This window comes from Manacus candei, unplaced genomic scaffold, assembly GCF_025592945.1.
Source record: "Manacus candei isolate 608988 ecotype Guabito, Panama unplaced genomic scaffold, ASM2559294v1 h1tg000015l, whole genome shotgun sequence".
NCBI classification, from domain to species: domain Eukaryota; kingdom Metazoa; phylum Chordata; class Aves; order Passeriformes; family Pipridae; genus Manacus; species Manacus candei.
This window is the reverse complement of record NW_026138063.1, coordinates 7,694,461-7,705,727: the sequence shown is the minus strand read 5'-3', so window position 1 is coordinate 7,705,727 and position 11,267 is coordinate 7,694,461. Positions and strand designations below refer to the sequence as shown.

The following is an 11,267-nucleotide window of genomic DNA, read 5'->3' as shown; positions in this document are numbered from 1 at the left end:
TGACCAGTGTGAAACATCCCAGCAACATTAACAAAAACCCAGACACGAAAGAAAAATTAAGAAAATTTAATGATCAAATGAACTATATACATTGTGATGGCACATGACTTCATTCAGTTATCCCTTTTCTATAGCTGGAAGTTTGATAGAAAAATATCATCAGTCAGTAGTACCCCAAGGACAAGAAAAACCAAACCAAATCAAACCCATCTGTTGTTAAAGTGCTTATTTGATGCAAGTCACAGCTAACTATATCCAGGGGTATCAAAGGATTTCAGCCCATCAGACAGAATATTGTACAGGAACACCTCAAATTAAGAGCACAGGAAACTTAAATAATAACTGCTATTTTATGTAAGATATCTTTCCATCTCTTTCCACCACATAATCTTTTAGAATTTTCTGACATCCTGCAATACAGAAAAAATCCTGCCTTTCTATCACTTTTTATGTGCATTTCCTCACAAGATACTCAGTTAAAGGTTCATTTAACTACACTCATCCAAACAGTGTACTCTCAGGGTACTTCACTGTTTCTTCTGCTTACTTCCTTTTTCCCTCTCAAACTCAGCTATTTGGTTGAATATGTTAACTAAGTTCTGGGGCAGGTTTCTTTTAGTGCCACTTTCTGCTTGTTCTGTACCATTTAAAGACATTTCCTCATCCGGTTCTTTAGTTTTATCACTCTCTTCAGAACTTCTTTTCCTATTCTTAGACTCGCTTTCATTCTTATACTGACCTGACACATGCCTGTCACTGTCATAACCTTTGTCACCTTCACGTGAGCAGGTGCTAGAGTATGACCTGTACTTCCCCCACGACCTGCCAGAATAGTCAGACCCTGATGGAGACATGTAATACCTGTCTTGACCTGAGCCATGTCTTCTAAACTGCTCTCTTCTCCCCTCTACGTCCCTTTCTGACCTCCGGTAATAATGCATCCACGGTTTATCATATGATTTATGATACGAACCTGAAGAGCCCCTCCAACTGGAGAAAAATCTCTCTGGTTTACCGTATTTTTCAGTTCTGCTATGACTTGGCTGACTTCTGGAGCTACTGTAAGAATCTCTTGAATCTTCAGACCTACCTCCAAAAGTGTCTTCATCATCACCTGAAGTCCTCGACAAAGAACAGTGTCTGTCTTTCTCTTTTACCTCCATTTTTGGACATGCTAAGCTGTCCTGCCTTTCCAGCAGCTTTTCCACTTCAAAATTTTGGTTAAGAAAAGAAGCAGAGGTATCAGCCGGAGGGGAATACCACTCCTCTTTCCTATTCTGATCTTTATAATGGGAAGAAGCTCTAGATGAGCTTTTTTTGGAGCTGCGAGCAGACTCAGATCTATGCCGACGCTTTTTCCTACGCTTCTTGTGATCAGAGGAAGAGGAGGAAGAAGACACTGATTCATCTGATGATGAATCACTTGATGATGATGATGAGGAGGAGGAGGAGGATGAAGAAGAGGAGGAGGAGGAGGAAGTCGATACTTTCCTTTTCTTCTTCAACCTAAAAAAACGTAATTAACCCGTGAGATAATCTTCAGTATCAGGCAAAAATTACATGCAGAAAGCTAATTTGTATACCCCAGTTTGGACTGTAAGGTGTGAAGGGAAACTCAGCCTGACCTGGCAAGACAATTCCAAGTCATTTCTTCATCAAAAAATTAAGATTAAATCCACGGAACAGTTTGTTATAAAAGGCATCTTTCCCAATTACACATGGCATTACACTTTGGAAATACGTCACACTGCAAAGTATTCCAACAACTCTTCCACATGCACATTAAAAGTTACATGCATTAAAGGACACTGCCCACAAAAAGGTTCTGGAGGTAAAGCAGCTTACCCAGGGAGAAATTCTCCCTAGCTTACTGCTGGACAATCTGTCTGGAATGGATTGTTCACGGTCTTGTCTGCACTTACTGCCCCATAACCAGTACCCTGAATATAACAGTTACCTTTTTTCTTCTTTTAAGAGCTTACGCAATTTTTCTGCACTTGTTTCTACTTTCTTTGCTTTCTGTCTCTCTTCTTTGGCAGCTTGTTTCTCCCTCATTTCCAAAGATTTCTTTTTTGAACCCAAGCATCATAAAAAAGATCACATTAGTAGTGTTAACAAGGGTATTTTCCCCCATTCAACCCCATTCAAATGTATAATCACACCAGGGATGTTTTACCAGTATTCCCAGACCAAAAATTAATTTTGTTCAGGAGTTTGGTATTGGCCATTGTGATAGTCAGGTTTATATTTAAGGACCATATTGCAGTTTTTATTCCATTAAAAAATATATTTGACCAGTCATTGCAGTGGTACCCGTGATCCAGCACACCGTTAAACACAGAGCCCAAAAGTTATAGGTAGAATATGCAAAAAATCCCCAAAATTACCAACATATAGAAAATAAGGAAAAAACCCAAACAACCAAAACCAAACCAAAATAGAGACAAAAGTTTGAGGGAAAGTATCATTATTGCAGTTTACAAGTAAAACATGGTAGAACCCAGTTTCAGATGAATTCAAGTTGGCCACGTTTGAATACAAACCGTTTGGTAACCATTTCACAGCCCAGTTTGACGCAGAGTTTACGTAAGAAATCCGATCCAGGGGTTTGGTGGTGACGAGCAGCACCAGACGTCAGACACAGCAACAACGGTCCCGTTCAGAGGAAAATGCATTGGAGAAAAACACATCATCAGTATTACAGGAAAACACACTCCAGTGCCATTTCAGCCCTTCTAGCACAGCAGGGACAGGATCAGACTTAATACATAAGTTACAGGTAAATGCAGAAGAGCATCTCACCAGATGAATAATCCTTAGACTACTTAACTCTATAAGAGATCAGACTTCTGCCACCTACAGCCCTACAGAGCAGCTCTATTCAGATTCAGAGTGAGCAGAAAGTCTGATTAGAGTTTTCAAAACTTAGCAACTATGCTAACAGCTATAATAAAGGAAACCCTTTGTTGCAGCCAAGGCCATGCACACCAACAACCAACAGCTATTGTGTTCTTTGCTGCAGCAATGACCATAGCAAAGTGCTAAAGGAGAAAAATTTATCTCCCTCATTTTAACTGACACCTCTTTCTAAAGCAGCCAAATGCAGATACTGCTCAAATACCATACACCTGTTTATCTGTGGTGTAGTTCAATTTTATTAAGAAGATTGTCCTGTCTCCCCTTCCCCCTTGTTTCCACACAACCTGTCAGCATTATGGCTCCACCAACTGAAGAAATGCTGACTAAGGCCATCTACCCCAGCCTATGTACATCCTCACATGCAGAAGCACAGAACAAAACAAGCCTGCTCCTCAGTGCTCTGTTTTACTCTTTGACCTGCTGTGGAAGACAACACAAGCAAAGGAGGTGAACGAAAGACAAAAGATGACAACTCAGACTAGCACAGAGACCCACCAGGCTCACCTGGGAAACGTGCTGCATGCAAGGGAAGAGAGGAAAAAACCACCAGACGGCAGAGGAGAAAGCTGAGATATTCAAACTGTCTGCCCGCCCACCCTCCAGCTCCTGCTGTTTGCCTTTAAATTACCTTTTAATTTCCCTTCTCCTGTGATCTCCCCATGCCTTAACTTTGCCTGGTGTTCCTCTATCTTTCTGTAATTACCCAAAGGCCCAGGACCTGGCCAGTGACAAGGATCTGTCACTATATAGTGACAATGTTAATCTGGCTTGCAGAAGTGTTTTACACTTTGCAACTTTGTATTCACAGAACGTTTTAAGTTAACAGCATTAATCATGCTTGTGTGATGGGATATTCTTATCCCTGCTTTGCTCCTTCCCTGTCTCCACTGTCCAGCATTTCTTTACTATCCTTTTCAAAACAGTGGAGTCACCAAGAGATACCTTTCTTCTGGTAGGTACAGCCATAATGCTCACTAGAAAAGATTTACTGTGGAGTAGGGAAGCAGAGAGTAAGACAAACCATCAACTCAAACCCTCTCTGTTCAAAAGATTTAGTATGATTTTTGATGTTCACTTATTGTCACTGAGAGCACCATATGAAAAGAAAGTAAAGAATCACCTGGATGTGCTTACGGAGTTTTGTTAAGGCCTCTTCTGCTTCCTGAAAAGTCTCATCCAAACTTAAGGCTTTTTTATAATAACTCTCAGCATTTAGTAGTTTCTCTTCCTCTTCCAATCTAAAATTCAATGATAATTCATATACAGTTAAGACACAGATTTTGGCAGCTTCTTCTTATTTTTAGGACTTTCTTATTTGCAAATATTTCTTATTTGCACAATGACACTACCACTGCATCCCTCCAAGACCACCTCTATCACCTCAGGCCACCAAAACAGCATTTCTGACATAATCATCTCCTACCCCTGATCAGTAACACTACTCTTCAAAATGTCAATTCCAATTCCAATAATACTGTCTCTCTCTTCTTAACAGAGGATTTAAAAGAAACCTATTCCCTGAATATTCAGAATTAAAATTTTGTGTTAGAGGGGTTCACCAATATTTCAGAAGAGTTACAGTACATCATTTTATTACAAAGATTTTATCTAAAAAAAAACCCCACCCCACAGCCTTTTGGAATATATTCAAACATTTCAGAGGACTTTATGCAAGCCTGGTATCCTAGCAGTGAAAGGGTATAAAGGATTAAAACGGATATTGAGGATTAAACCTCAAACATTTTGCCAGGATTTTAACTGGGACAGAGGACAAAGTGTAAACCAACTACACGAGCAGGGATATTTTCAAGGACTTTTTTTTTAAACACAGCCAGGAAGGAAAGATGCCCTTCTGTATCCTAACTAGAATGGTATTAAAAAAAAAAATATTATGAGAAAAATTGTTAACAGCCAAACCAGCCCCTCATCCCAACACTTACTGCCCGCCTCTTTCCACAAGGGTCTGACACAGGTATTTTCTTGCATTTCTATGGGTAGGACAGTTTTCTAAAGCAATTTCAAAATCCCCAATGGCTTTGTTTAGACTTCCTTTTGTTGCATACCTAGAAGAGAAAGTTGCACAGATTGCAGTGAGGTTTCTCATTCGCAAAGCAGAAAAACCAATGAGACAAGCAGACTTACAGAGCTCCACGTGCTACCAAAGCCTCAACGTTTTGTGGATCGATTTCCAAAGCTTTGTTGTACTCATTCATGGCTTCCACATGGCGCCCAACCTTGAAATAATCCACCCCAGCCTTCACACTGGAGAAAAAATATTTAGAAAATCTTATGTACAGTTTGTCTATGCAGATTTTGCACTGTTACTCACAAATTACAATTCCAAACACATGATAGGTAATAAAACCTGAGCCTTGTTACCATGTACTTCCCACTGGCATTTCAAATTAATACAATATTGACTTAATTCCACAACAATATATTGTCTTTAATCCAAAATCTTAAGGCACTCAAGAGAATTTCTGCAGATGATGCTACTACATTACATTGTTTTTATTTATGGAATGATTATTTAAGTCATTTTCTTCACCTACCACCATGAACCTGGAACAGGCTTAATTGTATCCAAAGCTCAAAAATGCCATCAGACCAACTGCACAAGGTGACAGGGGCAGATGGCACACACTGGAACCAGCTCATCTTAAACAATATTTTGAAGCTTTAAATTTCACATTACCTTAACATTTCTTCCACATTTGCTAAGAGATTAACTTACTAAAAGAGAATAATGTAAATTGATTTTCAGAGCTTTTCATTACAGACTTTTTTAAAAAATTGAAATTTAATTAACATTATAAGCAACTTTTTTTGCAACTAATCAAAGTTGCAAATACACTGTGCAGTGTAAAAGCAACAGCACATATCCAGGGCTGCTGTTCCAAATGAAGCAAGGGAAATACATTTAACTTTCCAAAGACAGCAAGGTCACTTGTTACATTTACAGTCTGAGGCTTAAACGACTTGACAAGTATGAGGTCACTGAACACTCAATTGAAAAACAGAGAATTGTGTACTTGGTGTTAACACAAATCTTGCTCTCAATCTCATGAATGGGCCAGAATATTATAAACATTCTCCCTTAAAGCTGAGATGCATTTTGGAACTGAATCTTGGGACTTTATCTATCACACACCCACTTAGCAGATCACTAAACATGTTGTGGAAAAACCGATTTAAAGTGTATTTTCTTTGAAGAAATATAACCTGTAACCTGTAACCTAACCTAACCTATAACAAGAAGTACCACGTACCATTTCAGGGCCCAAGATGCAGACTGCTTTTTCCTCAATGCAGGGGCAAAATCTTCTTCATTGAAATTTTTACTTTAAGGAAAAAAACAAACAAAACCATCAAGTTGGCCTTCTGAGTCTACAAAGTTAAACTTATAATATGTAATGCACTTGAAATAAATCGAAATATTATTCATACATGCCTTACTGCTCTCCCTCAGTCAGGAAGGTTATTTATTTCTGAAACCAATTTTTCCCAAACCATTCTAAAAGTCCTGAATTGAACAAGTACAACTGCAGTACATTTAACAGAAACATACCAAGTTCACACCTATTTTGGGTCTAACATTTGTGGGGCTGACAACATCAATAATTGCATATATCTGACCCCATTTTACTAAAGAGGTCATATCTATTACTAAAACAAACATCTGTCAGAAAACATTAAAACTTAAACATCCTGTGCTTCAATACAAAGAAGATAACAAGAGTTATGCAATAAATTCCTAAAGTATTTGGTATCAAACATTGTGTGTGGTAAGGTATCTTGCTTATCCAGAGTAAGAGAATTTCAAATAAAAATTCTTTACTGTAGAGGAGTTTGCTTTTAAATATTTAAGGACATGTAAGCTGCAGTCATGCAAGTCAAAATGAAAAAGGTTTAAGTATAACTGGTCTAGGACTTCCACTCACAAGTCTATTTCAATGGATTAGAATAATCTCCACAGAGCTACAGTATAGGAACAATATAAAAATCACTTACATTTGAAGACTTCTCAGCAAAGACGGTGGATTTGACTCACTTAGTCCTAGTTTTTCTGCTAAATATTCAACTAATGATGGATTAGCAAATCCTGGGGAACGATGCAAAACCTCTTCAAATGTCTCTCCTGTATTAGCAACTTCCATGCTTCGCCTTAAAAAAAGCACCAATGTACACAAATGAAACCTCACAGGCTCTATACTTAATTTTTTCATCCTTATATTGAGAATAAAAATGCCTATATTGATATTTATATTACTGCTCACAAGCCATTCTGTTCTACAAGCATTTATTTTCCTACTATTTAGTAACCCTTATATCCTTCCTCTTAAGTGAGCTTTTGAAACCTACTTTGGCACCCATCTAGGTACCTCCAGAACATACAAAACCATTATAAAAATGCAGAGTTAGCTGTGTCCTCCCATCTTCTAAGGGGAGTTTTGAAATGTTAATAATTTACTCCAGTCTCTCAAGGTTTTTGTTTCTTTCATTTGTTTGTTAACACAGTCCCAAAGCAACAGACACCTCACTATGCTTTCTGCTCCTTACATTTTGGGAAAGCAGCTAAAACACCAACCACACCCACATATCCAGAGGCAGGTATAGTAAAGAGATGAACAACAAGAAGTCTGTAATTATCCAATTAAATCAGAAACACCACTGGCAAGTTTAAGGGACAGACAACCTGTCAAGACACACTCTTCAGAGACAGTGGCTACACCCAGCAAGAGCAGAGAGGCAGCACATCCTTACTTATAATGCACTGGGAAGTCATCGGAGGTGATCACGCCCAGTTTGGTACTGGAAAGGTTGGGTGGAAGAGCTGAGCTGTAAAGAGACAGCGTGAGCTTCTCATGGTAACGGTCCACATCCTTGACTGCAGCTAAAGAAGTCATAAAGGTTAAGATAAAAGTACAGAAATATTTCAGACCCCAAACAAACCAATTCCCAGCAATTCTACAACTACTCACCTCGAATAAGGTCTCCAGTTTGATAATAAGACAGAGGATCTCCATGGTTGCTTTGAGGAGGCACATCCCTCACAGGACACAGAGCCTGCAACACAAGAAAGCACGAATATCATAAATGAAGCCGAAAGGTTGAGGTTTTTTCCTCCCCAAGATTAAGCCATAAAAAGATGTGTTTAAGCTTAATGTACATCAGAACTGTGATACTTAAAAAATGGCTTGGTTCAAATAAAAATTCACGCATCCACAAATGATGAACTTTTCAACCCAAAAGTAATAGAGTGTGGGTCACAACAAGATGTGTTCCCTGGCTCAGCAAAGCATCATAAGCTGCCCACAAAGAGAGACAACCACCCATCATCCCAAAGCTCAGTTTCACCTTCACACACACCACTCCGTTAAGAGATGCAAGAGGCAACTAACACATGTCAAAAACGGAGCATTGACCAAAGCTGTATCTTACAGTGATTTCCAAATCTGCAATTTCCCGTATGACACCACTTCCCAGACAAATCAACACCATGAAAAAGCCAAACTCCCGGATGGAGGTGATCCTCCCGATCACGATATCGCCTCGCTCGATGTCGCGGAAAAACAATTCCCTCCTCTCCTCCCTGGGCACCTCCATGAACCTCTCCAGGGGCGGCATGACAGCATAACACTCTGCAACACAGGACACAGAGTCGGTTACAAACGACCAAAGTACTGCCTGAAAATACAGAATACATCACGGCAGCAAAACACGCTAAAATCTGACTGATTTGTGCCAACGAGAAGCTCGTGCACATCCCATACAAAGCAATAAGAAAAGTTTTTAGGCCTGTTTTAAAGATACCGCTAATTCAAGTGCAGTGTCCTTACACTTACACGTAGTGTGTCCCACACTTACCTACAGTGTGTCCTCACCCACCCCGCGGGCGTTACCGACCCCCCTCACCCACCCACCCTCATTCTCCTCGATCGTGTCCTCGATCGGCCCGTTGGGTTTCCACGAGTGCGCGAAGAGCAGATCCGCCTTCTTGGCGATGAAGCGCTTTATCTCGGTGTCGAGGCTCGCCCTGTCTTTCCTGGGGGAAGGAGAACGCGGTGAGTGGCGCCCCGCGGCCCCTCACGGCCCGCCCGGCCGCTGCCCCGGCGCCCCTCACCAGGCGGCCGGCGGGGCCCCGCGGGGCGGCTCCGGGGCGGCCCCGGGCGGCGGCAGCAGCCCGCGGAAGTCGGGGTTGTCGTGCTGCTCGGCGCGGAGCAGCGACAGCAGCGCGGGGCCGTGGTGGCTCAGCGCCTGGCGGAGCAGCTCCCGGTCCATCCCAGCGCCGCCGCCGCCTCGCCCGGAACGGGAACCGCGACACGGGCAGCGGGGACAGGGCGAGACCGCGCGGCCGCAGCGCCCCCTGGCGGGCGGGAGGACCGCGCTAAGCACGGGCTGCCCACCCTGTTTGCGGGCGCGTCTCCAGGTAATAAAAAGAGAGCGATGAAAGAGAGAGTAATTCAACACAAGGTGCAAATCACAGAGGTGTTCCCCGTGCGGATCCCGCCCGGCTCGGCGGGGCGGCCCCTGCGGACAGTGCCTGCGGCGGTGCTGCCGGGAGGGGGCGCTGCGGCCCCGCCGTGCCCGCCCCGCGCCCCGCTCAGCCCCGGCCGGGAGCGGCTCCGAATGCGGGTTTGAAGGGAAAAGGCAGCGCCGCCGCACCCGCGGGGCTCGGTCGAGGAGGCGCAGCCCCGCCATCCCAGGCGGTGCCTGGAGCGCCTTCGTTTCCGAGGGAGCGACCCCTGAACTCTCTCGGTCAGGGCTCTGGCACGGCTGGTCTGAGTTACAGCAATCGAGTCCAGGGCAGGGCAGGGGAGCTGGGGAAGGATCTGGAGCACAAGTCCCGTTTGGAGCGGCTGGGGAAGCTGGGGGTGTTTAGCGCGGAAAAGAGGAGGTTCAGGGGACACCTTGTCACTCTCCACAACTCCCTGACAGGAGGTTGTAGCCAGGTGGGGGTCGGGCTCTTCCCCCAGGCAGCCAGTGACAGGATGAGGGGACAGGGCCTCAAGCTGCACCTGGAGAGTTGTAGGCTGGACATCAGGAAGAATTTCTTCACAGAAAGGGTGATTAAACTTTGGAGTGGGTTGCCCAGGATGGTGGTGGAGTCACCGTCCCTGGAGTTGTTTAAGGAAAGACTGGACACGGCATTGAGTACCATGGTCTAGTTGACAAGGTGGTGTTCGGTCATGGGTTGGACTCGATGATCTTGGAGGTCTTTTCCAACCTAATTGATTTTGTGATTCTGAGAATAAACAGGAGAGTGTGAGCCAGCACAGCAGTGTGGAGGTGAGAGGCTCACCCTGGCAGGGATGGTCGCAGCATTTGTAAGCCAGGTTCCTTGAGCTGTCCCGTGGACGGGCTCCCATCAGCCATTCAAACAGGAGAACAGGCTCCCATTGGCACTTTATACAGGTGACACAGAGCAGTGTGCAGGGATGTACTGGCCCTGTTTGTGAGAAAGTCTGTACTGAAACAGAGGGAAAACAGGCAATTCCCTCAGGAGAAGGTGATGGGCTGAGGGTGCAGCTGGGCCATTACCATGAGCCTGATGCCGGGCTCAGCATTCCTGTTCACCAGTGCTAACTTTAAATGCTAAAAAGACACTTCACTCAGGAGGCTCTTCATGCTAATCACCTCTCTAGCTAATGGAGAAAGGTGCTTAAAACCAGCTGGAAATAATCCAAGCCTATTAGAAAGATCACAGTTCTTCAGCCCTGAAGAATAATTTGTCCCTGGCATCACATTTAATAATTAATTTTAAAAGGGGGGTAGGGGGGAGAAAATCCATTGCAAACAGCATAATGTCACTTCTCCCCTCAGTACAATGCAGAAGAAAAAATAGCAATCTGGCTGTCAGCAGATCAGGGACATAGACTCCTCTAGGAAGCAGCATGACTGAGAGGGCAAGGATCATATCGAAGATGCTGGTCTCAGAAGCTCAGTTCAAAGCCAGCAGGGATATCGCTGGTATAGCAGACTTGGGGAAGACATTGGAAGGGCAAATTTATATTTTATTTTCATTTCGTGTCCCCCTGTTTTAATATAACAGAAGATAAAGGAGGCATAACACTTACTGTGTACCGAACAGCTGCCAGGAATTTGATTTAAAGTCTTCCTGATCTGTATGAGACCAGGTGTGCACTTAGATTTCTGGTTGCCACGGTGGGAAAACACCATTAACACCAGATGGAAATTTCTAGACATTGAGACTGATTAGACACAGGTTGACATGGGGAGGTTAATGCATTTAATGCACCTGCACAGATCTGATGCAGAAACGAGCCTTTCCTGGGGGAATCACACAGCAAGTGCAATGTCCTGAGCTGTGTGGCACAACTGCAAAT

General features: G+C 43.3%; 1 protein-coding gene across 1 annotated transcript; it reads right to left on the bottom strand.

The window, feature by feature from the left end:
• Positions 1-51: 51 nt before the first annotated feature.
• On the bottom strand, positions 52-9,218 carry TTC14 (tetratricopeptide repeat domain 14). Its single transcript, XM_051781251.1, has 12 exons — positions 9,044-9,218; positions 8,844-8,965; positions 8,362-8,561; positions 7,902-7,986; positions 7,684-7,813; positions 6,931-7,083; positions 6,189-6,260; positions 5,062-5,181; positions 4,860-4,982; positions 4,040-4,157; positions 1,958-2,067; positions 52-1,506 (listed from the first exon to the last, which is right to left on the bottom strand). Exons 1-12 carry the CDS (start codon positions 9,199-9,201, stop codon positions 528-530), a joined length of 2,370 nt encoding a protein of 789 aa, XP_051637211.1. The 5' UTR covers positions 9,202-9,218; the 3' UTR covers positions 52-527.
• Positions 9,219-11,267: the final 2,049 nt, after the last annotated feature.